The 27558-nt window shown below is 31.2% G+C and overlaps 2 protein-coding genes across 2 annotated transcripts; one reads left to right on the top strand and one right to left on the bottom strand.

Annotated features, from left to right (window-relative positions):
- Window positions 1-21: 21 nt before the first annotated feature.
- atcayb (ATCAY kinesin light chain interacting caytaxin b) lies at window positions 22-17846 on the bottom strand. Its single transcript, XM_052534659.1, has 13 exons — window positions 17198-17846; window positions 15909-16003; window positions 12711-12757; window positions 11030-11257; window positions 9245-9394; window positions 7948-8050; window positions 6605-6736; window positions 5970-6056; window positions 5792-5890; window positions 4307-4333; window positions 3719-3748; window positions 1810-1856; window positions 22-659 (listed from the first exon to the last, which is right to left on the bottom strand). Exons 2-12 carry the CDS (start codon window positions 15983-15985, stop codon window positions 1823-1825), a joined length of 1014 nt encoding a protein of 337 aa, XP_052390619.1. The 5' UTR covers window positions 15986-16003; window positions 17198-17846; the 3' UTR covers window positions 22-659; window positions 1810-1822.
- Window positions 17847-20261: 2415 nt separating this feature from the next.
- Window positions 20262-27218, top strand: cplx4c (complexin 4c). The gene is made up of 3 exons (XM_052534644.1): window positions 20262-20618; window positions 25251-25338; window positions 26144-27218. Exons 1-3 carry the CDS (start codon window positions 20455-20457, stop codon window positions 26366-26368), a joined length of 477 nt encoding a protein of 158 aa, XP_052390604.1. The 5' UTR covers window positions 20262-20454; the 3' UTR covers window positions 26369-27218.
- Window positions 27219-27558: the final 340 nt, after the last annotated feature.

Genomic DNA, 27558 nt, shown 5'->3' with positions numbered 1-27558 from the left:
TGTAGCATTGCATCAGTGTCTGCAGTGAATGGGTGCCGTCAGGTTGGACTCTCATTTAGATGGCACCCATTCACTGCATACACTGATGCAATGCTACATTTCTCCAAATCTGATGAAAAAACAAATTCCCCTGCATCCTGAATGGGCTAATTGAACTATTCCTTTAACCAAGATGTTAGAAAAAAATATGTTACCTTCGGCAACAACCCAAAACTGTGACTAAATAATTTTTGGTGCTTGGTTGTTTTTTATTTCAAGTTGTCTAATGAAAGATTATGAAGGCAAACAGGATTTCATGTAAACTGCTGCATTATGTAACAGGCTGAATGCATTTCCCATCAAGTTACAATGGTGCTGGTATTAAACATCCCACGTTTTACATCTGCACAACACAAATGACTGTGACACAAGATGTTTGAGTTTGCACAGATGTTCCTCTTCAGTCCTCTTGTTCACACTTACTCAGCTGCGGTCCGGCTGTGGTCCAGGTCAAAGGTCAGTGTGTATCGAAAAACGTCAGACAGAGTGTCACAAACATCGTTATTGTGTTTTGAGATGATGATGATGATTGTGTTCAGCCGCTGAACATGATTGTTCTTTAAAATCCAACATTTTTGGAAAATGGCATGCACAGATGAATCAATCGCCTCGAAGTGTATCTGTAAATGAGAAAAATATCATTCACAATCACTATATTTATCATTTAATTTATTTTGTATTTATTAAAAGTAAAAAAAAAAAAAAAAAATCCAAAGGTCATGAAAAAAGTATGTATGCATTAGTTTTTTAAAAAAATGTGTCTATATACAGTAGGATTTTTTTTTTTTTTTCAGTTTTAGTTAAGTGCATCAAATTAAACTAAATGAAAATTAGAATTTTCATTTATTTCAATTAACTTCAGTTAGTTTTCCAAGTAACAAAAAACATTTTTTATGATTTTATTATTAATATAATCTTTTTTAACTTCAATGACCCTTTTCAGGGTTACTATATTATTTAATATATGTTCAATATTTAATATATAAACAATTATATTTTATATATAGTCTTGCTAAGCAAAAAAAAAGTAAAATTTTAAATACATTCAATTAATATTTTAATAGTATTAATTATATAATAAATACATAAATAACACATTTAAATATTAAACACTTATATTTCAATGTCAAATATGAAATGTATTTATATTTAGGGTCTTCAGAAGCTTCCTTTTTGCTTAAGCTCTCAAATCAAATAGTCAGTCAGTATAATGCATGTCACACAAAGGTGGACGTCAATGACACCGTAACCGGTTTTCGCATGTCTTATGACTTATATTTCAGTCTGTTCCTCGCACAAAGCTATCAAATGACTTCAGATGACTTGGAATAAAGCCCATGAGTCATATGGACTAACTTTATGTGAGTTTTGTCCTTGAGATAGCCATTGAGAAGGAAATAGTTATAGAAGGAGCAATGAGAATGAAATATAATAACAGAATGCAGAGTAAATACTGACTGAATGTTCATTTTTGGGGGAACTTAAGTAACTCCCCAGCACTGAAGACAGACAGACACGCCGGGTGATATGCGTGTGATGGGATATCGTCCATGTGCCGGTCAGTAGTCTGGTCAAAAATAGCATTGATTGGTAGCAAGGTCACTGCGGCTGCTGTTCTGATGAGAGCAGCAGATGTGTTTTATGCAACAGAGCAGATGAGACACCGCTCCTCTCGGCATTCAGAGACCCCAAATATGGCGTATGGTCCAGAGGTCATTAAACCCCCCTGCAGCTGAATCTACTGTTACAGTCAGGCGTTCACTCTCTTACCCAATGAGACGCGTCAGGGACAGGCCTCCGCAGCCACGGACGGCGGCCTGGAATATAATACACAAATCAACATTACATTCAAAACAAAGAGTGTGAATGCACATTAAACAAGCACATCAGATTTCATAGCTTTTAACCTGTTAAAATGATGTAGGAAAAGTAATAGATTAATTTATGGCAAGAGTGCACCTCAAAAACCTGCATCACAAGAGGAGTTCTGACATTTGTTAAAAAAAAGCCTTTTTCTCTATCACACTTATATGATATATCACTTAAAATCTCAAAATTCATCCTTTGAAACCCATTTTAAAATCAAACATTGCATTACCATGAAAATGGTACATCAGAATCATGTTACAAAATGTTCTTTTTTAGTCATGAATTATAATATTTGGATCATGCACTTTCAAGTCTATGTTAAAAAACGTGAGTGACAAGTTAACAGGTTAAAATCAACAGGCAATAGTGTTTGCAACACATTTTACTTTCATAATTGGACATATTTCCTAAGATATTCAATGAGTAATTTTAATAATGTGGAATTAGTTTGATCTGGAGTTTTAGTGCTAGAAAAAAGGTAAAAAAATAAAATAAAATAAATTACATATATATATATATATATATATATATATATATATATATATATATATATAGATAATTTGAAGAATAATAGAGAAAAATAAATGATAAAATAAAATACAAATAATTATATACAAATAAACATATCGTTATTTTGAATATAGATTAAAATAAAAATATTAAAATAAATAAGTTAATGAGTAAATAAAAAAAATGATACATAAGTACAGCACTGTAAGCCCATTCCTTGCACGGAATAAATTATTAAAAAGTTAATTGTGACTTCTCAACTCACAATTTCGAGTTATAAAGACAGAATTGCAAGATAAAATAAAAATTCTAAATAATATTCTTGCAATTCTGAATAATAATTCAAAATATTTTCCAAAATAATATTTTTCTCTTTTTAACATTAGTTTTTCACTTTATGCAAATTTTGTTTAGGGGTCCATGGCATCTAAAAGATTGAAAACCCCTGGGTTAGATGATGAAAATATACTCTATTTGATAAGTGGTTGAAGGCAATAAAAAATATAACTATTTGATGATTTGATAGCAAGCAGAAGGATGATGTTTAATAAAGTGTTAAAGTGAGTCAATTTTGATTGCATGTTGACTTTAAAGCACTGAATCATATATATGTACATGCATCGTAATAAAATGTCAATGCATGATGTTTTCTCATTAAGCTTTCGCTGTCAATGCAGTACCCTTTGAAATAGAAGTCTGTTTGATACACACGTCAGATTATATTATGGCTGCATCACAGGTTGCATACTAATTGCTATTAAAAATAGTATGAGAGATAAGAATTATTTGACATTATAAAATGTCAAAGGTGCTCAGATGGTTTACTATTCATAAGGGATTTCTTGTGTGCATCCACCCACACTGAAGTAATATTACCCATAATTCCTTTGCACAGAAAATGAGGGTCCATGATGGGTTTCTGTTTATTTATTTTCAGTTTTAAGAAATGGCAAAGAACATTAAAACTGCCGCATCAATACTTAAGCATAAACTCTAAATAATACGTTTATAATATAAGGCATACAGTGCTTGATAATTTGGTACATTCAAAAGTACACTACCGTTCAAAAGTTAGGAATTATTAAAATGTGTTAATGTTTTTAAAAGAAGCCTCTTCTGCTCATCTATGCTGCATTTATCTGATCAATCAAAATACTGTAATAGTGTATGTAATAACCAGTAACATATGCAGTATTTTTAGTATGGAGTATGGAAACTGAAATGCAGCCTGTGATTCCAGACAGAATATATCTCAAACACTGCTGGGCTTCACTGTGTACATGGATGTAAAGATTTTCACCTCTCCGATGTCTTGGCCAGTTGTTCAAGCCTGTGAGGACATAATCAAAGTAACATATTAGTGCACAACAAACTGATACAGAGCAACAACTCACTGCTTGATGTAGTCCATAAATGCAGTTACACATGTTCTTACAATTTAAAATATTAGGCAAAAAAAAATAAAAAATCCCCCACACAAGCAGCGAGAGTGATATCACAGGAGTGCTGTTTTTGTCCCGAATAGCACAAGTGCAATTGTGATTTAATGCAACAGTTCAGTAGATGAGATGGTAATATTGTGTTATATTTGAAACATGATATTGTTTGTTTTTGCTCAATTTTGCAAATAAAAAAAAATAACTATAAAGCCACAGCAGAATGGTTGTGCGTCTCTTAACAACACAGAAGATTTGTTTCTGAATGAATCTGCATTTGAACGAATCAGGTGAACTAATGATTCAAAGTCCCATTTATAAAGAGAGCCATTTACTTCCTTCCTGAATGAATCAATGCACTGCATGAATGACTCAATGACATTACTGAAAGTTTTGTTATTATATATATATATATATATATATATATATATATATATGCGCCATGGTTTTACCTTGCTTTATTTCGCTCCTCGTCACATCTGCAGAAAGAAGAAACCACAAACTGTTATCATGGTCACACATCACAAACACTGTCTATTTCTGAAACCTCACATCTTCAACACAGAGGAAAACTGTGTTCAGAACTGCCCAGTATGCTACAGTATGCAGTAGGTGTGCTTTGCATTTATTGTAATCCTGGAATACACACAGATGACATACAGTATTTTCCGGGCTATAAGTCACACTTTTTTTCATAGTTTGGCTGGTCCTGCGACTTATAGTCAGATGCAACTTATTTATCAAAATTAATTTGAAATTAACCAAGAGAAATGAACCAAGAGTTCACATTACCGTCTCCAGCCTCCAGAGGGCGCTCTATGCTGCTCAGTTCTCCTGTAGTCTACACTGAAGACATAGAGCGCCCTCTCGTGGCTGGAGACGGTAATGTTTTCTCTTGGTTTTTGGTTCTAAATAAATGTGACATAGTCCAGTGCGACTTATATATGTTTTTTTTTCTCATCATGATGTATTTTTGGACTGATGCGACTTATACTCAGGTGCAACTTATATTATACTCATTTATTCAAACGAGATACTGTTTCCTAAAATACAATGCACTTAAACTAACCTTTAATTTCCAGCTGCAATATTGAATATGATTTGAAGTAAATACCCTAAACATTTATTAAAATGACATTTTTTTCTGATATGATAATGGTGCGCCACTTGGCAAATTAAACTTATTAAACATACCATATCATATATAATATGCACATTTCTAAAGCCTCTAAATGACCAGCATGATGAAAATGTCCTCCTTGCCTTCTGTCGTCTGATTTATAGTTTAGTGTAATTGTACAAACGTCCAGCTTGAGGTCGTGCTTCACATGTTTTCACATAATATTCCTTGAGATCCTGATCAAATGTGATTCTCAACTAGGATCTTTAGGTTTTTAAGGAATGTTTATTTTCTTTCGATCATTGCATTGGATTGCATTGCATTATATGTTTCGATCATTTAAATCTCATCTTACTGAGAGATATAAAGTGACGACATCACTTTATGTAAGAATCTGCTATACTGTTATAAATATCTAATTGATTTAGAGTACAAGCAGCAGATTTTTTTGTCACTTTTTGTGCATATGAAAATCAGCATCTGCACCGAATTGCATATTTTTGCTCAGTTTGGCTCTCTGAATAATAGTGTGCTTCTCATTATAACATACTGTCTTAGACATAAAAGCCTGATGCATCAAATATTCATTTATACTCTGCCTAATGGTTTAATAAACTCTTCCATTTAAAAAATAAAGGATGTTTTTCAGACTGTTATCTCATATGTCAGGCTTCTCGGGATTAAATATGCAACATAGTGAGATCATGTTAATCTGAAATGTTCATATCTGCAAAACTCCACCCTGCCCTTGTGTGTTTTAGATTGTGTAAACCAATAGACATCCATGTGTCTCCATCTGCTGGTGAAGTTCACTTACTGCAGCACACACTCGGGAATCTGCACGTGCTCCATGGGGACGATCTGAGCCAGCTCCTCCAAACTCTGGACGTACCGGATCTTGTCCATGAATTTTACACTGCAGAGTGATGAAATGGCATTAAAACACATTCTACAAACTCTTGAGGGTGTTTATGTGCTGTATGGTGTTTTCTGACCTGATGAAGGGCCGCAGGATGGCCAGAACCGTCCGGATGAACCAGGAGGGATGTGCGATGATCAGACATTTCAGATTCTTTCTTAACCTGGATGTTAATTTAAAAAAAAAATATATATATATGTGAAATTCCACACCAAAAATGGTCATAATAACTAACATCAGTGTCCCCCACAAAGTATAAACCCAAAGTTTTTTTATGTGTCCCTGAAGCACAAAAGCAGTCTTAAGTCTCTGGGGTATATTTGTAGCAATAGTCTAAAATACATTGCATGGGTCAAAATGTATGATTTTTCTTTTATACCAAAAATCATTATGATATTAATAAGATCATGCTCAATGAAGATATTTTGTAAATTTCCTAACGTGAATATATCAAAACTTAATTTTTGATTAATAATATGCATTACTAAGACCTTAATTTGAACAACTTTAAAGGTGATTTTCTCAGTATTTAGATTTTTTGCATCCTTTTCCGAATATTGTCCGATCATAACAAACCATACTGCAATGGAAAGCTTATTTATCCAGCTTTCAGATGATGCATACATCTAAATCTAAAAAAATTGAATTCACTTAAGACTGGTTTTGTGGTCCAGGGTCACATATGGGGTTCTCATCTATGTTGATTTGTACCGTCTTTCGATCATCTGGTAGCATCTCTTGAGCCAGCTGATGCCCGGCATCCTTCTGCGCGGCGTGGCTCCGTTCAGGTAGATGATCATGTAGTCTTCAGCTACCAGCAGCTCCAAACTACTGATCACATACCTTCAGAGACAACACAATAAAGCATTGAGATAAAATATCCATGATCCATGAGGAAGTGCAAACCTGTAAAATATCCGCATTTGTTTGTTTGTTAAACATGGTCTTTAAAATCCATTCAAAACGCACTTGTGTTCACAGAGACTAAATTTATTTAATCGAAAATACAGAAAAAACAGTAAAATTGTGATATATTATTTCAATTTAAAATAACTGTTTTCTATTTGAATATATTGTAAAGTGTAATTTATTTCTGTGATCACAGCTGTATTTTCAGCATCATTCCTCCAGTCTTCAGTGTCACATGATCTTAAAAAATCATTCATTTCTGATTATCAATGTTGAAAGCAGGTTCATATTTCTGTGGAACCTGTAAAACATTTTATTTTTCAAAGTTCAAACAGCATTTACCTGAAATAGAAATCTTTTATGACATTATAAATGTGTTTAATGTCACTTTTGATCAATCTAATGCATCCTTGCTGAGTAAGACTATTCATTTCTTAAAAAGTGCTTTGTATGTATGTAGAACAAGGTTATTATACTTAATAAAAATAAAAATAAAAACATTAAACTACTTGAAATAAGCAACCTTTTACTAGCAACCTTTTTTCATTTATATTTAGTATAACTTAATGCAGTAGAACAACTAAAACCGAAATATAATTAATAAAAACTACATAGACACATAAAAATGACAAAAACTAAAAAAAAGAGACTAAAACTTACCAAAATGAAAAAGAAAATGGAAAATCTAAATATAAAAATTAATTCCAAAATATTAATAAAAACTATAATAGTAAATTAATGATATTAAAATAAAAACAACATATCTGTTTAAATAAATTACTACATCTATATGTTTCTGGAAATATTCGTGTGTGTGTGTATGAAAACACATTTATGGCTAATTCCTAGAGAAATAAACGAAATGTAAATAACGTATTAATATTAATAATAACAATAATAATTTAACAAGATAATAAAAACTGTAAAGCAGTTATAAGAATTCCTCTAACATTCCATTTGGATTCTTCTTCCACATATTCTAAATTTTCTAAAATTATGATTCTGAATCTGTTTGCTAACGTGATTTAATCTGAACTCTGTCTAGGACACACAGTCTCTCTCTCTGTAACCCAAAGGTTCATGTTTATCTGATTTCAAATGCACACTGGTCTACTCTTTGACTAAAGTGTGTGTGTGTGTCTTACAGAAAGAGGTTCTCCATGATGTAACTGTAGTCTGCGCAGCCGCTGTCGGGCAGATAGCAGGCAGCAAACACGATGATGGCATTCAGTCCTTCACCGTAATAACCTGTGAACAGAAACAGTAGCATGATCCATGTTCACTGATCCCACTGTTTGTGTAAAACGGCCTTGGAACACAATGAGCTGAAGTTTCCCTGAAGTCAACTTACAATCTACCAACAAACATGAAACATTAGTCATTCAACTGTTTTTACTACTGTACCTTTAAGATACGAATGGCCTTGTTTTTGTATGTAGAGAGTGGGACGAGTTACGCAGAAAAAGCTGAATTTAGTGTTAAGGGGTTTGTTAAAATCTGTTTTTTAAATTTAAAACAACAGATAAAAGATAAAAAAAATACATAACTTGAAATAAAATTAACTTTAACTGAAATGTAAAAAAAAAGGTAACACTTTAAAATAAGGTTCCAGCAGTGAATGTTAGTTAATGTATATTAATGAATGAACAATAAGCAATACATTTATTACAATATGTATTAATCTTTGTTAATGTTAGTTAATGAAAATACAGTTATTCATTGTTAGTTCATAGTGCATTAACTAATGTTAGCAAGAACAGCTTTTAATTTTAATAATATATTAGTAAATGTCAAAAATTAATATCAAGATTAATAAGTGCTGTAGAAGTATTGTTCATGCCAAGTTCATGGTAACTAAAGTAAGTAACAAACCTTTTTGAAAAGCGTTACCAAATATATATATAAAACTTTTCAAAGGCATTCATTCTCATTTTCTTTGAGTTTATCTAAAACTAAAATAACTAAATCTGAAATAAAAATGTATAAAACTATAGACATGAAAAAGAATAAAAATGACTAAAACGTTAAGTTAAAATAAAATGAAAACAGAAAATATAAAAACAAAAGCTGATTCAAATTATTAATAAAACTATAACAGTATCTTATTGATATGAAAATAACAAAGCTTTAAATCTCTTAATCTAGTAAACAGCATCAATAATCAATAAGTTGAAGAACAGATGTGTACGTAGAAATATATACAAATTAAATAAGTAAATAATTCTATGGGTTTTAAAAGTTATATTATTAGTTAACAAATTTTGTTTACAAATATAACTGTTTAAATAATTAAACATAAATTATAAAACATTTTTTAGAATTAGCATATATATATATATATATATATATATATATATATATATTTTTTTTTTTTTTTTTTTTATAAATTTATACATTTAAATAAAAATTCTGTCATTTTAAATGATGATATCATGTCCTGACCTCCATGTGTGACGACACGCAGGTACGGCCTGATGACCTGCATGTCTATCCTGTGCTCCTGATCACCGATGAGCACTGTCCTCCACAGACGAGACGCACCGTCGTCTCCGTCACCACCAGGACCCTTCGCACTGGCCACCGGAGTGTCGTCTGATAAAACAATATGATCTTTATTTAACTGGGCAATGTTGTATGTTATAAATCATGCATTTAACTGAGTATGATACGAACTAGACGAGTGAAGCTTGATGGCCTCGTCCGAAAGTTTGGAACTTTGAAAAGCCATATCAATAATTTAGCACTTTGCTAACATGTTTCTAGCATTATTTATCACAGTTACCATAATTTACCAGATTGCTAACATGATTTAGCACGTTGTTAGCATGTGTCTATTGTGATTTAATACATTACTAACATGTTTTAACATGTTTCTAGCATGATTTAGCACATTGCTAACATGTTTCTAGCATGATTTATCAGTTACCATAATTACATGATTTAATACAATACTAGCAATTTACTAGTATGATTTAGCACATTGCTAATATGTTTCTAGAATGATTTAGCACAGTTACCATAATTTACCACATTGCTAACATGATTTAATACAGTGCTAGCAATTTACTAATATGATTTAGCACAATGCTAACATGTTTCTAGCATGATTTAGCACTTTGCTAACATGTTTCTAGCATGGTTTATCAGTTACCATAATTACATGATTTAATACAATACTAGCAATTTACTAGTATGATTTAGCACATTGCTAATATGTTTCTAGAATGATTTAGCACAGTTACCATAATTTACCACATTGCTAACATGATTTTATACAGTGCTAGCAATTTACTAATATGATTTAGCACAATGCTAACATGTTTCTAGCATGATTTAGCACTTTGCTAGCATGTTTCCAGTGTGATTCAACACATTGCTAACATGTTTCTAGCATGATTTAGCACGTTGCTAACGTTTATCGCACAGTTAACATAATTTTTTAAACAGTTCTAATATTTTACTAGTATGATTAACACATTGCTAGTATGTTTTCACAAGTTGTTAGCATGATTTAAGACATTGCTGACATGTTTTAGCATGTTGCTAGCAAAATTTATGACTTTTCTAGCACATTTCTAACATGTTTTAGCATGATTTAATATTGTACTAACATGTTTCTAGCATGATTTTGCACTTTGCAAGCATGTTTCTAGTGTGATTTTACACATTCCTAACATGTCTTAACAGGTTGTTAACATGATTTACCAAATTGTTAAGATGTGTATAGCACAGTTAACATAATTTAGCATATTGTTAACATGATTTTGATACAGTTCTAGTATTTTACTAGAATGATTTAACACATTGCTGAATTTTTGCATGTAGCTCTCATGATTTAATACACTATTAGCATTATTAAGTATGGAGATAGTAAGACGATTTAGCACATTACTAGCACAATTTAACATGTTGCTAGCATGATTTAGGATATTTCAAGCACATTATTTAATATTGCACTAGCACGTTTCTAACATGATTTAACACATTGCTAACTAATTTTAGTATTATTTTAAATGATTTAACAAGTTGTTCACATGATTTAGTGCTGTGCTAGGATGTTTGCTAGCATGTTCGTAGCATGATTTAGCACATTGCAAACATGTTTTAACATGTTGCTAACATGATTTAGCAACTTGTTAGCATTATTAGCTCTGGCAAACCAACATAATGAGATTGGGTCTGTAATAGACAAAACCACATGACCTTTGACCTCCGAGTCTGACTGACCTTCCCATTCCAGCTCGTTGGTGTTGTTGAGGGATCCGAGCGAGTCGTCGTCAGGCGTGTCGATGTCGTCCACGTTTATGTCCAGGTCGTCTGGGGTTTCCAGGAAGTCGTCAGAAAGCAGCGAACCTTCACTTTTATCCAGCGACAGGTTGATGTCCGGAGCGATGAGCGTGCGGCGCTTCTGTCGACCCGAATCCGTGTGATCCGCCGTCAGAGCGGCTCGGTGAGCTGGACAGAGAAGTCACAAACATTCACAAAACAGACTTTACAAAACACATTTACATAAAAAAGAAACCTTAAATTTATGAAAAACACTCTTCAACCAGAAGACAGCAGTAAATTTATAGTATCATTATTAATATACTTATATAGAATTCATTCATTTTTTTAGATGCATTCGATTTACATTTTAATTTCAGTTTGTTTAAGTGAATCTTTTTTTTTTTTTAGATTTCTTTTAATACAAAAATTTAAAATTCAGAGTGATATTTTAGTAATTTTAATACTTTAACTTAAACTATGCATATAAAATATGCTCTGACAACTATATATATATATATATATATATATATATATATATATATATATAAACATACATATTGTTTTTTATATTTAATTTCAGTTAACGTTTTTATCAACTAAAAATTATTTTTTAATAATTTTGTTTTTGTACGTTTTCCTTTTTTTGTTTTCCTTTCTTAACTGTCTATTTTATTTAACTTTTAGTAATTTTACTACTTCGACTTAAACTAATTGATAACATAACAAGTCGCAAACATTTGGAAAAAAGGCTGTGAAAATAAAACACATTTACATAAAAAGAAACCCTTCAATCAATGAAAAACACTCTTCAACCAAAAGACAGAAGTGAATTTATACTATCATTAATATTAATATTTCAGTTTGTTTTAATGAATCATTTTTCTGTTTGTGTTCTTTTTATTTCATTTCAGAGTGATATTTCAGTACTTTTAGTATTTTAACTTAAACTGCAAAAAAATATGAACCAGCAACTAATTGAAAAAATAATTATATATATACTATAATGTTTTTTTATATTTAAATGTATTTGTTTATTAACAAATTATTAATAATAATTATTTTAATAAATACAATTTTTTTATTTTGTTCGTTTTAGTAATATTGTGTTTTTGTCAATTGTTTTGTATTTGTTTTCATTTTTTTAAATGTCTTTTTGCATTTAGTTTGAGTAATTTTACTACTTCGACTTAAACTAATTGATAACATTAATTATGTCATGATCATGAAATTTATTTTAAAATGTTATGATTATGATATGTAATGAAATTATGTTGAAAAACAATGTTGCCCCGGCAACTAATTGAAATAAAATGTTTTTCTAAAAAAAATATTCTAATATTCTATAAATATTAAAAAAAATCTATTTTAATTCAGTTAACATTTATGTTTACTATTAATTGCTTTTAAAAATAAATATACTCTATCTATAATTTAACAAAAAATATTTTTTCAATATTTTTAATTAATTAATGGTGATTCAACTTAGAACTTGAATCAGTTTCCTCTTCTTCTAATGAAATCTGTGGATTATCTTTCTCAACTCTTCTATTTTATTAGCAGTGTGTCCATAAAGACTACATAATAAAAGTCTTTTTCACAGTGAAGAACACATGGATGAGATGCACTGAGATGAACGTACCGGTGTTGTCAGTGAGTCCATCTAAATCACCGTCTTCAGGAAGAGGCCTGAAAATCAAACCAGAGAAATTATACAGACCACAACAACACATTCGCTGTCATTAGAGACACTTCTTAAATGCACAATAATGACACTTTCATTTAGAGACCCACAATAATAATAAGCACCTTTGGGGCACTTTTTAAGTCGTTTCTTACTAGTCAAGTGAAAAGAGTCATGCATCCTCAAGTCTTGATTATAAATAAAGCACTTTTACCACAAAAAGGGACAGTTAACAAGCTTCAGCCTCGAGATTACACAACAATTAAACACGATGATTATTGTAAATGATGCCGTTTGCACTTCTGTGTCGAGCCTGAACCACAGCGGCTTCTAAACAGTATGTTTCAGCAGATAATTAACCCATCATTCTCTGGCATTACGATCAGCAGTGTTTGTGTATCTCATGCTGACTGCATGTAATTACCCAGCAGTCTGTGCGGTGTCAAGGGACAAGGTTAATTAGAGAGTGCAGTGCAGTAATGAGGGTTACAGAACTCAGTTCAGACAGTTTTGGTGACAGGACGCTTATAAAGATGTCTGCTGCAACCATTATCTGTGTAAACCATTATCATGAACGAAGTTTTAATGTTTGACACTAATATAAAAGAGACTATTCTTTGCATATGCACCATTATAATATGTAGTATCTGGTATATTAATATGGTAACTATCAGTACACTGAAAGCTAAAATAAAACCATGCAGTTGTTAAAGTTCTATTTGAACTATTTCTTTATAATAAATAAATTTATCAATAAATTGCATAAAGACATATCATGAATCAATCATTTCTTTAAATATTATTTATTGATATTATAAATTAAACTAAATAATATAATAATAAATATAAAATAATATAATATAAATTGCATAAAGACTGTTAACATGTGAAGCATTATTTTATATTACTTATTAATATTATAAATAAAAACATAAATGAAACCAGTTACTAAATGAAACATTTATTTAAATATTATTATTGTTTAATATTATAAAAAATATATATTACCTTTCACAAAAACAGTTACCACGTTAAGCATTTATTTAAATAATACCTTTTATTTAATTAATTAACAAATAAACCTAATAATAAAACAAGTTAATAAAAAAATATTTAAATTAATTAATTAATTCACAAACAAACCTAATAATAAAACAAGTTACTACATAAAGCATTTATTTAAATAATACAAATAAAAAATTTAACATTTATTTATTAACAAACAAACCTATTAATAAAACCAGTAACTACATGAAACATTTATTTACATATTATTATTAATATTATTTAATATATTAAATTCCATAATAACAGTTATCACATGAAGCATTTATTTAAATATTTAATATTATTTAAATATTTAATAAATGTTTACAGTGTACCATAGTATATATCAAAGTATTACGATATTGCCATAGGATATAATCGCTATGCCATGGTGATTTAGGATTATTTCATAAGAAAGTGTGAGTTAGACATTTAATGCAAAATTATCAAAAGCAAAAACATAATCAGGTTCATCAGAGAGAATGTGTCATACCATCATCATTAAAAACCTACTTCAGCGAGATTTTGTTTAATGTGGGTTTATGTGATAATGTGCATTAGTGCAGCATCATTTATTCAGCACTCTGTGTTTCATACTCCCCCTGTTGTCATCGCAACACTGATGACCTCATATTTGCCCAGAAATGGTCATGCATTATGATGTAAGGCTGTGCTCTTTATGTCTTCATGTATGTTGACCCACATGCTGCTTCTGGACTGTTTATGCCACGATTCACCTTCACTTCTCGCTCATGTGCAGATAGATTACACGCTCTGAGCTCTAATACTGATCCCACATTATCAATCAGAAATCAAAGACGATGTGCATATGTTTACACGCCTGGTGTCAGAGATGGAAATCTGCTTATTAGCAAGGAAAAATCATTATTACCAAATAGCATCAACATATAGATCAATGCAGTGGTAATTAATTCTTGAATGAAGTCTCTTCTGCTTAACAAGGCTGATCAAAAAAATGCAATAAAATGTGAAATATTTGTACAATTTAGAATAACTGTTTTCTTTGTGAATATATAGTAAAATGTAATTAATTTATTTGATGCTCCGCTGTATTTTCAGCATCATTCCTCCAGTCTTCAGTGTCACATGATCTTCAGAAATCATTCTAATATGATGATTTGCTGCTCAAGATACATTTCTGATTATTATCAATGTAGAAAACAGTTATTTTCAGGATTCTTTAATGAATACAAAGTTCAGAAGGACAGCATTTATCTGAAATGGAAATCTTTTGTAATATTATAAATGTCACTTTTGATCAATTGTATGCATCCTTGATTCAACTGATTTCTTTAAAATAAAACTCTCACTGACCCCAAACTTCTGAATCACAGTTCCAAGCAAAATATGAAGCAGCTCAACTGTTTTCAACACTGATCATAATCAGAAATGTTTTAGTATTACAGTAGCAAACAGTCAAAAGTCAGATCTCAATATGAACTCAAACATTTATCATCAATTCTTCAAAGACCAGCTTCCATCCACATTCACTTTAGCTTTTATTTACCGTATTTTCCAGACTATAAGTCACACTTCTTTCATAGGTTGGCTGGTCCTGCGACTTATAGTCAGGTGCGACTTATTTATACAAATTAATTTGACATGAACCGAGAGAAATGAACCAAGAGAAAACATTACCGTCTCCATCCGCCAGAGGGCGCTCTATGCTGCTCAGTTCTCCTGTAGTCTACACTGAAGACATAGAGCGCCCTCTCGTGGATGGAGACGGTAATGTGAACTCTTGGTTCTTGGTTCTAATTAATGCGACTTATAGTCCAGTGCGACTTATGTTTTTTTCCTCGTCATGACGTATTTTTGGACTGATGCGACTTATACTCAGGTGCGACATATAGTCAGAAAAATACGGTATATCAAAAACTATGCTTTAATGCTACAATTACAACCTCTCTGTGTTGCATTTGAAGTTGAGCACAATGCATTGTGGGAAACAGAATCTCATGCACTGCATACTGTATATCTGGAAATGTTGCAGGTCATATTCTTTGCAAACAGAAGATTCATATGCAGTAATAGCATGGTAGCATGTTATTCTGAGCACAGATCAGTGTTTATGTCTGAAGCTCTTACCGTGGGAAATCATCGTCTTGCCACTCATCTTTCACCTCCATGTTCTCCATGCGTAAAGTGGCTTCAGTGGTTCCCATCCTCTGCTCCGGATCACACTGATCAACACAATCACAGAAGATCAGCACATTACTTCTCTTAAAAGAGCTAATGCATTAACTGGAATGAGTTGATCAAACAGTCACAGTGTTGTTGTGTTTAAGGCTGAAACACTCTCAAATCACTCCCTATCAGGGGTTTACAGTCAACATGACAAATATTCATATTTGTTTTCAGCTTAAACTTATTTTTATTTAGTTTACTTTGATGTATTAAATAACTAAAACTACAATGCAAATGAATAAAAAACTATATGGACAAATTTGAAAACACAATAAATATAAAGTGATGAAAACACACAACAAAATTAATAAAAATGAAAATGGAAAATACTAAAATAAAAACGAATTCAATATATATATATATATATATATATATATAATCTAATAAAATATTACGAAAAAAAATAGTAGACTAAATGGTGTGAACAATTTTTTTTTTTTTTTCTTGCATGTCATGTTCGGGGCTCCGTAAAATACAAAAATAACTTATTTTATTTTTTGAGCAAGCTACCAAAGCAACATTTCCCATGTTCATTTAGTTTCAATTGATTTACTAAAATAACTAAAATTAAAATGAATGTATTTAGGAAATAAAAAATAAAAATGACAAACTTTTAATTTTTTAACTAAAATTTAAATGAAACTGAAAATAATAAAAATAACAAAAACACACCCAAATTAAAATTTCAACTACAACTAAAATTAATCAAAAATTAAAAAAGGAAAATACAAAAGTAAATACTTAACCATTTAATTACAGCTATAGTTGCCAAAGTAACATTCCACTAAAACTAAAATATTCTTAAAAATTAATAAAACCTACTGTATATAGAAAGTATATTTTAATAATGAAATACATAAAACACACTACAAAAAACTGAATGAATAGAAAAATACCAAAATGAAACTCAAAATATTACAACAAATAAAAAAACTAATATATATATATATATATATATATATATATATATATATATATATATATATATATATATATATATATATATTATATCTTTCATCAAAATATAATAACTTTAATCTAAAATATTAATTTTTTTTGTTGACTCTCCTCCAAGCAGCTTTCAGCATCCAATCAATTCCAGACGGAAAAATCAACATTTATCTCACTGAAGGTCCTGTTTACTCAGAAATACGTCACACTGTGGAATGAAAATGAGTTCAGACACTCACAGCAGACGCTGGTTTCTCTGTGTTTCACCTTCAGGTCTGTCGATGTCTCAGCTCTCGATTAAATCCACTCATGCTTCAGATCTGTCTGTCAGTCTGTCTGTCTGTGGGGTGAAGCCGGTGCCGTCTGTGCTTCTCCTCAGACTAAGGGAGGTGTCTGGAGGATGTTCAGCTTCTGTGCATCACCGTTATCATCCAGAAACCACAACATACAGATTCCTTCAGAGCAGTTATCAGATGTTTTCTATAATTCTTCCCAGACTAGCGCATAATCCCGCTCCAGGTTACGTCATATCACCTGGTGTCTCCTCCCTTTCCTTCAGTCCTTCTCTCTCTTATGTGGTGCATTTATTTCCCTCCTTTATAAAAGCCAAACCTTTCTGAACCGTGCTGTATGTGAAGCAAGCTGCAAAAGATGGAGGTCTCCTCACTGTTCCCTAGCAACAGCATCCCTGCGTCTCCATCCAGGCACAATCTCTCCTCTGTACATTCATCCCTCGTTCTCTCTCTCTCTCTCTCACACACACACAGACAGCTGCTTCAGACTCCTCCCTCGGTCTCCTGTGATTGGCGGAGCCATGTTTCCTGCAGTGCTCTGATTGGCTGAGGCTCTGTGTGATGATGTCATCTGTTTAGTATTTAGGAGGCTTTTGTGCTGGTTCATGTTCAGTATGTGCTCAGTGCATCTAATATATCATTTACAGCTTAGTCAGAAAATGTGTCAAATAATGCTTAAAAAAAATATTTTATTAGTACATTTAATACAGTTATTCATTCATTAAAATCAAGAAAATGCAACTACCTGTAACCTGCTAAACACATTTTAAATGTAACATAATAGTAGTAGCAATAATAATAAATATTATTATTATGGTAGTTTTTGTTGTTGTTGATATAATAATAATAATAATAATAATAATAATAATAATAATAATAATAATAATAATAATAAAATTAGAATAGAATATATTAAAATATATTAATATATTAAAATTATTATAAAAATGTATAATAAGCAATATCAGTTATACTATTACAATTACAATAATATTAAAACAATTAATATAATAGTTATTGTTATTATTATATTTTAAAATGCTACTGTAAATAATATATTGATATCATGGTTATTATACCGTAATTTAAAATTATTTTATTTAAAGAAATGTAACAATATATATTATTGTTGTTATTAATATAATAACAAAGTATTATTTTTATTAATAAAAATATATTATGAATAAAATCACAATTCTAAAAATAAAAAATAATGTTTTGTTAATATTAATAATAATAATAAGTAAAATAATAATAATTAAAAACATTACTTTTATAGTTTTTAATTACTATTATTTTACTTAATAATAATAATAATAATTAGTAAAATAATAATGCTTTCTTAATAATAATAATAATAAGAAGAAGAAGAAGAAAACATTATATATATATAGCATATACATATATGATTATTAACCACAGTTATATTATAATAATTTAATAATAATAATAATAATAATAATAATAATAAATGCATAGCATCAACAACATCAAAAGAAAATAAACTACATCAACAAAATTAATAATAAAAACAACAATAATACTTATTATTATTATTATTATTATTATTATTATTATTATTCCTGAATAATGCATTGGTTTGGCCATGTGTGCCATTCTGTCTTTTGAATGTATACAGCCATAAACATCATAAACTCTGTTTAAGACAGTCCTCAAAATGGTTTTGTCAATCACAAAGATGACTTTGTAATGGACGAGAGTGAGTTTAGAGAGATGCTGTCTGTTCGAGATGGAGCCTGAGGTTTTCTGTCAACTCACCAGAAACATCAGAGCGTCCATTAAAAGCCACTCAATCATTCAGGACGGCCAGCCATGTGGAATTCAGCACTGAGTGCTTTCTGTTTGTAGTTCAACCTCGCATAGTTCACCAAATACATGCAGTGTTCAAAAATATCAAAATGATTTATTTCAGTATTAGATAGTTGCATTTGATTGCACAACATATACATTTGTGCAAGAAGAACAACTGTGAATATTAAACCCAATATGGTTTACAAAGTTATAAAATATTCTAAATAAATTTTTCAGAGTGATAAATAGAATATTCAACTGTTGAAATGTTAAGTTCGGAGCTGTACTTCAGTATACTCACCACAAGATGGAGCTAGAGTTCAATCAAACCTCCAGGAGGATCCTGTCCACAGCAGCAGAGCAGAACTTGATCTGATTGAAGAGAAAATAAAAACATTCAGTATTTAAACCAGTGGGGTAAGGTGTGCCAAGGTTTACTTTTACTCTAATCAAAGTGAAATGAGGTTAAATTGAAACATCCAATTGCATTTCAGAATTTGAATATAAAATAATAATAATAAAAAATAATCACTATGTGCCATAATAACATAAGTAAAAAGTTAATAAAAAAAGAAATTAATGCTGCATACTTAATTTGCAGTGCTAATATATATATATATATATATATATATATATATATATATATATATATAAGGGTTATTTTAGTATCCTTGAGAAACTGTTATATTTTTCATTAATATTTTGTATAATATGATCATATTTTTATTCTTTATAAATTTTGTGTTGAGATTTTCATCTTATATTTATATCAGTTTTTATTTAAGTCTTATTTTATAATTGCACAATAAATAATTATTTTCACCTAATATTTATATTTTATTTCAGCCTTATTGTAATTATCAAACACATTTTTAAATAGTTTTTATTTAAAAATGGTATAACAGTAAAAAAATATTCACTAGTTAGGTCTAATTATTAATTTAGGTACAACAGTATTTGTAATAAAAAACGTTTATTATATTAGAAAAGCATGCAAACCACATTTTTTCACTAGTTGTCTCAGAATGTCGGACAACTTTGCATATAGTTTCTTTTAATATAAAGAAAAAAAACTCCTTGATAGGATATATGTATTTCAGTTCAGCAGAATTATGCATGAAGATAACAGCCGTTCGTCCTTGGCTCAAGGTGAAGCATTTATAATGAGTTAAGCTCTTGAGCCGTTTTCATCACTCTCATCTTCATCACAGGTGTCAAATCTGTAACTCGCACACCTCTGTTGTCTTCATATTGTTATCGTTGTTCAAAGACAAGCTGAAGTAGCTTGAACTTCTGAACCGGAAACTTGCTTCTGGAGAGCCGTGGGTCAAACTCTTGAACTAGTGGAGACTGGATAGTTCATCTGTTCTTCAGGCCTAAAAGCAGAGAAGATGTCCTTCCTCCTGCAGCAGATGTTGGGGGACAAACTGAAGAACATGACAGGAGGAGGAACCACCGATGGAGAGGAGAGCGAGGGCGGGAAGGAGTCGGCGGCGTCTAAAGGAATGAGCAGAGAAGAGTTCGAGGAGTATCAGAAACAACTGATCGAGGAGAAGTGAGTCACACTGCTGTGTCATGCATGCACGAAATGTGAAATGCATGAGAAGTGTTGCTTGCGGTGTTACATTTAATGTTAATTTGCCCGCGTTGCATCAAATTTCTTTTTATTACGCGCGGTTCGCACCGTTGTGCGTTTTAACCAATCACGCGCGTTTTTGTTGAGTTTAAGAATGCGGTGGCCAATCAGTAAATAACAAAAGCAACTTGAAGGATCACTTGCATTTTTTTTCTAAATAACAGTGAAAAGAGCTTTAAATGTTCCATCAATTTTGATCGTACAGATAAGAGTATTTCATCCAGTGCTTTAAGTGGGCCAGTATGCACTGGTACTCAGTACCACCACTTCCAAATATAGCTCTTGAGCATACCGCCACCTCTCCTTGCGCCCAGAACGTGATTTTATCATCCCGGTAAGTTCATTTGGACATCTGTTTTAACAGAGGTTTTAATCCTTTGCCTGCGCTGCCGCTTTTCAGGGCGCCCTTCACAATGCACGCTTCCTAATTCTTCCTAGTTCGGAGTAATGAGCGTGAATCATTTGAATCAGTTTGGGAGTTCGGAGCGGCTTCGCGGATCATTTGAATCAGTTCGAGAAATCAGAGCGGGTTCGCGAATCATTTGAGTCAGTTTGGGGATCGGAAATCATTTGAGTCAGTTTGGGAGTTCGGAGCGGCTTTGCGGATCATTTGAATCAATTCGAGAGTTCGTAGCAGGTTTGCGAATCATTTGAGTCAGTTCGGCAGTTCAAAGCGGGTTCGCGAATCATTTGAGTCAGTTTGGTGATCAGAAATCATTTGAGTCAGTTCGGGAGTTCAAAGCGGGTTCGCGAATCATTTGAGTCAGTTTGGGGATCGCGAATCATTTGAATCAGTTCGGGAGTTCAAAGCGGGTTCGCGAATCATTTGAGTCAGTTTGGGAGTTCGGAGTGGGATCGCGAATCATTTGAGTCAGTTCGGGAGTTCAGCGCGGGTTCGCGAATCATTTGAGTCAGTTTGGGGATCGCGAATCATTTGAATCAGTTCGGGAGTTCGGAGTGGGATCGCGAATCATTTGAGTCAGTTTGGGGATCGCGAATCATTTGAATCAGTTCGGGAGTTCGGAGTGGGATCGCGAATCATTTTGAGTTCGGAGCTGGTTCGCGAGTCATTTGAGTCAGTTTGGGAGTTTGAATGCAGTAATGCAGTAGCTCTTTCTAAGGCTATTTTTTCAAAATTATTTTGCACATTTTATTTATGTTCAGTAGTTCTTTCTAGCTCAAGCAAATCCACAAACTAATAAAATGATTTATATGTTGACTGCTGTATAAAACCCTTCAATATAGTTGTTGTTACCTCAGGGGATAAGGGGAGTCATCAAAAAAAAAAAGAAAAAAAAAGAAAATTGGCTATAATAGAGTACCGGCACCTCTTTTGGGCCACTTAAAGCACTGGTTACATCATTAATTAATACATACATTAAGTAGCATAATTTTATTGACATCAGAAACTGTAATCAAATCACATACATTTCAAATGCATTGCATTACTGTGTTATCAGGAAAAGTAATTAAAATACAGAAACACATTAAACTCAACTGATTATACCGGAACTTTATATTCACATCAGACTGAAGACAGTTCTGTGCTCGCTTTAATTTACTCCCAGTTTGAATAACCCTTTTATTTTTCATGCTACTGAAATAACCAAAGTAAAGTCAGAAATAAAAAGCAATGGACAAGTTCAAAAAAGCTTAGCATTTAAAATTAATAAACAGTTCTTGATAAACAACAACACTTTCTATTAATTGACATTATACGATATCAAGAGCAATTATTAATAATTTATCGTCATGATATTGCAGCTTTGCTATCTAATGAGTTCCTGTTTGTTTAATTAATAATAGGCTTTTACATTACGCAATTCTTGCATTAAACAGTCTGTAAATAAACACAAATGCAGTGCAAAGATGTTTTTGTTGATGCTGGAAAAAAAAGACTGGTGAGTTTTTATTACAAAGGTTAAAAAAACAACAGCCTTGGAAATCAGCTAATAAAAAAACTTTAACCACAATATGTCCTAAACAAATTAGGCAGCAGATACAGAACTATTTTTGATTGCTTTCAGTGAATCTTATTGGAAGTTACACATCATTATTAAGCATCATAATGTTCTGATTAGCTGATTTTGTTTTTGAGTTTTTTCTTTCAGAGAGCATTAACACTGGTGGCAATTTAAGCAGTGATAAACTATAATTCAGTTTAATCCAAGTTAAAACTGAATAAATGCATAAAACTTCACGTAAATAAGTAGTGATGGAGAGATGACCAATGAGAGCGCAGAAAGAGGATGTCATGTGACCACATTTGTGTAGTACATCTACTAACAACAACACAATGCCAGAGATTTATGACTGTCATTAATGATCAGATCTCAGTCTCAAACTTTTTTTTTCATTTATTACAGTATTTATATATTTTTTATTTTACTTTAATTTAACAAAACTTAATTTTTAGTTAATAATACATTTTATAATTGTAAAAATAATTAATTTAATATTTTTTAAATATAATATTAGATTTTATTTCCGTTTTATTTCAATTAACAAAACAATTTTATAATTGTTTAGTTTTTAGTTTACAGTAATTTTATAATTGTAAAAATAATTAACTTAACAATACTTATTTTTCATCCAATATATGCACACACAGTTACTAGGTGGGAGCTTATTTTAGCAAAGTTAGCATAGGTTTTATATATATAGAAGAATAATCAACTAAATTAAATATTAAAATAATACATCATTTATAATTATTATTAATTTATAATAATATAATTGTAAGCATAATTACTCATAACTTTGGATGTCTGAGAATCCTACTGTATTATACTATACAGTACCAGAGTAAATAAATAAATACAATTTATAAAAGCCTGATTGTTACGTAAAAATATTACATTCTAATGTTTCTTCCAAAGTGCATCATTTACTGACAGCTTCATTGGCTTTTATTGAGATCCGTTGAGTTCCACGCAGTGCACCGTGATGTTTATAAACAAGATGAAATCGTCTTAGTCTGTAATTATTGTCTTATCCTAATTCCCATTTCCTGTGGCATCCTGCCGGCCAAAACAAGCAGGATCAGTCCGTTACAGATGTCAGAGACTCCTGACACTATATTACAATGATTGTTTGTCATGATTTAAGATATAAACAAACAGTCTTGTGTGTATTCATCTGATTCTGGGATATAAGGACACTAAACTCTCCAGCTGGACATCTGAAGATCAGGAGTGAGATGAGAAAACTCTGTTACTGTGACATCTCGGAAAAAAAGTCCAGAACTGGGGCACGAGAGTCCTTACTGGGTCAAAGGTCACGGCCTTTAGTGTGATCCGACCACAACAACTAGTTACATCAGAAAACCATCAGATTTACACACAGGTGCAGGTTGGCAGTGTTTTTTATTTTATATTTTTATTCATTATTTTTATATCTAATTATTTATTATAAAATAAAATAAAAAAGCAGTGCCAAAGCTACTATAGTCATTTTTTATTATTATATTTTAAAAATTATAATTAATTGCTTAGTTAATTATGTGCTTTTGTCATTTTTATATTTATTTTATTTATATATATATATATATATATATATATATATATATATATATATAAATAAAATATTTATATATATTTTATATTCTATATTTGTTTATATTTATTTTTTAATTGTGTAATTCTAAAAATATTAACTAAATAATTACCCAAAATGATGAAATAATTATAATTAAACAATATATATATATTTTGTTAATATTTATGCATTTAATAATTTTTTATGAATACAATGAAATAGCTTTCTTTTCATTTTAATTTTAGTTCAGTTTTGTGCTTTTGTCATTTTATCACTTTTTTATTATTTCCTCAGTTTTTTTTAACACATTTTAACACCAACAAAAGAACATAAATATATAATCAGTAATATAATAAAGTCGTTTTAGGGACTGCAAAGGTTGCATTTGTATGTTGTTTAATAGCTGGACTGGGTTTGGTTAGTAAGTATTACAGCGTCGTCCCTGTTTGACTGGAGATATAAGCCACCTGCTCCATATTTTATCTCTAAACCCTTCTAACCTTCTTAGGCTCTGTCCTGCTCAGGTCAGCTAGTGCAGGTGCTGGACGATTGCTTATTTCTGTGAGCAACAGTCTGTAGATCCGTGTGAACGATGGTTAATCTCTGGTTCAGAGTAATACGATTGTGAGGACTTGTTAGGAAGATGCTCAGATTGATTGGTTTCAGGTGAAACCACTGAACAGCACTTAATTTCTGCCCTTGTAAATTAAGCTAATTATGTCGCTTCAGCAATAAGGAGCTCAACATTAGAGAACAACCTACAATTTCCTAAATTTCACACTTAGTGCAATTTTGAAGTTATCCTCACAGGAGCCGAAGAGCAGTTTTTTAAGCATATTTCATAAATTAATTGCAATCTGAAGCACAGTGTAAAAAACTAAATTAGATATTTAAAAACAACACGGATAACACTCCCAGTTATTGGTGTTAATTTGGCACCTGGTGCTAATTTCTTAATTATATGACAAACCCTTTTGAAACAATGCATTAACATGTTGCATGCTTTATCGACAGAATCACCAGGGACAAAGAGTTTGCAACAAAAAAAGCCGAGCGAGCAAACTTACGAGTGCTGATGCGTGACAAATACAGAATACCACAGGTAACAGATCACAGGTTCATCATGATAACCAACAGGAAATATTTCCATTAATAATACAACATGCTGGGATAATCTCACAAATAACATGCTCAGATTACACTGATTTGATTTTGGGGTGTCATTTGTTAATCTATTGAAATGTTTATGAAATCTAATTAACCCTATCTATACTGTATATAAAGTTTCTAAGGCTTCTAAATGATTCTTTATCAAGTAAAAGCTCTTGTAGTGTAATTGTACAAACGTCCAGCTTCAGCTCGTGCTTCACGTGTCTTTTTGCTGTGAAATCTTCACTGATTTTTATAAAGTAAATGTGAGAATAACTTTGTTATTAAACATTGTTAATATTTCCAGATGAAACCTACTGGACCGATGCAACATACATGATTATCTATAAAATCCTGTAATATAACCCTGCTTTATAAAATCATCATTGCATTGCATTATGTTTTGATAATCAAACTAAGCATCTAAATATCATGTATTGATTTTAATATAATTTTATGTAAGAATCTGCTTTACGGTTATAAAAATCTCAATGATTTACATTACAAGCATCAGAATTTCATCACCTTTTTATCATATAAATATATCAGAATCCGCACCAAATTGCATATTTTTGCTCTAAATAAAACAGCTGTTTTTCCTCCATATTCTCATTATATTAGACTATATGAGCTTTAAAATCCTGATGGATCGAATAGAATGCAAAATGCATATGCAAGTTTGTGTTTTGTCTGAATTGCTCCATTTCAAACAGACTTTACAGGGTTAAAGCTGTTTTGTTATGTCTGTTTTTGTACAGAGTGCTCAAGATGAAGCCACCGTGCAGATGGCCGGAGACGACCTGGACATTCCCGAGGAGCTGGCAAAGATGGTGGATGAAGACGAGGAACAGGAAGAGATGAACGATTCTTTTCTGGGAAAACTCCAGAACATGGACGTGGACTTTGATTCGATCAAAGCCAAAGCTCAGAGCACGATGACGGAGGTGAAACAGGTGGCGGAAGAAAAATGTGTCATGATGTGATAATTCGATTAAATAAACCAAAAAGTGTGGAATAAAAAAATATATATATATTTTTAATAATAAAGGAATATTTTACTCAAATGGAAATTCCGTCCACATTTCATCACCTTTTACCTCTAGTATGACTTATTAATATTATTCTGAACAACATATACTGTATGCAATGACACCAAGGTGACTGAAAAATGACTGAATTTTTATTTTCGAGTATACTGTCCCTTTAAGAGGGTTATAGTGTACTGTCCCTTTAAGAGGGTTATATCGCAATATACTATAGAGGTTACAAGGCTTTCTACATGCTTCAGCCAAGCAGGAATTTCTGGATTAATATCTTGTATCACAGGAAAATAAACTAACAAACATGAATGTTGTCCAAACTGAGCTCTTAAAATCTGACTGAACTAGAATCATGTCCTAACTGGACAAACCATGTAAACCAATGCAAAGCTGAAAATCAATAAGCATCGGTGGACATGTTCAAATAATGTTGCTTCATCTGAAGTAGTTTGCACTAATGAAACCCTTAAAATTAGTGAAAATACAAATCATTTAAATAATATATCATTCTTTTTTCCACATTTGCATAACAAATATGCTTTATTTTCAATAAAATAATGGAAAAATGCAATGCAAAAAATGTTTTTTCTATTTTTGTTTCTTCTAAGTGTTATTTGAAGTCCACAATTGGTTTGGGAATTGTTTTACAAATTATTTTTATTTGGCTTCATTGTTTCATTCTTTATGTTTTAAGTCCGCATTACATTTCCAGATTAATTTAATATGCTTTACTGTATTATTCTATTGTCAACATGAATTCAAAATAAACTATTTGCCATCTTTACATACAGAACGAGTCCAAGTCCATGTGTTTGATTGTATTTAAAGTACTTAAGATTAGAAAAATACCTCAGAATCTTATGTTTAATTCAGTGTGTTACTTACCATCAATTTGTAATTATTTGTAAAATTGACTAGCAATTTCTAAGTGAAAATAGTTTTAAAGAAAAAACTTATATAACACAAATTGTATGCAGTTGAGCAGTACTTGCATAAAGATGATGCACACTTTTAAAGCATGATTTAACCCTTGACGAGCTGGACTTTTCTGCACTTTTTAAAATTAAACATTTATTTTCTAAACCTTAAGACCAAAATGGCACATGATTCCTTAAACCTTACGTTTAGGTACG

Source organism: Carassius gibelio, chromosome A2 (genome assembly GCF_023724105.1).
Source record: "Carassius gibelio isolate Cgi1373 ecotype wild population from Czech Republic chromosome A2, carGib1.2-hapl.c, whole genome shotgun sequence".
Lineage (NCBI taxonomy): Eukaryota > Metazoa > Chordata > Actinopteri > Cypriniformes > Cyprinidae > Carassius > Carassius gibelio.
This window is presented reverse-complemented; position numbering and strand designations above follow the sequence as displayed.

Excerpts from the sequence above, each read along its gene's own strand:
- atcayb (XM_052534659.1), bottom strand. The coding sequence starts at position 15,985 with ATGGGAACCACTGAAGCCACTTTACGCATGGAGAACATGGAGGTGAAA. Across the intron at positions 11,258-12,710 it reads TGGACTCACTGACAACACCG|CTCACCGAGCCGCTCTGACG; the intron begins GTACGTTCATCT and ends TTCTCTGTCCAG. Across the intron at positions 5,891-5,969 it reads ATCCTGCGGCCCTTCATCAG|TGTAAAATTCATGGACAAGA; the intron begins GTCAGAAAACAC and ends ATCACTCTGCAG.
- cplx4c (XM_052534644.1), top strand. The coding sequence starts at position 20,455 with ATGTCCTTCCTCCTGCAGCAGATGTTGGGGGACAAACTGAAGAACATG. Across the intron at positions 20,619-25,250 it reads AAACAACTGATCGAGGAGAA|AATCACCAGGGACAAAGAGT; the intron begins GTGAGTCACACT and ends CTTTATCGACAG. Across the intron at positions 25,339-26,143 it reads ACAAATACAGAATACCACAG|AGTGCTCAAGATGAAGCCAC; the intron begins GTAACAGATCAC and ends GTTTTTGTACAG.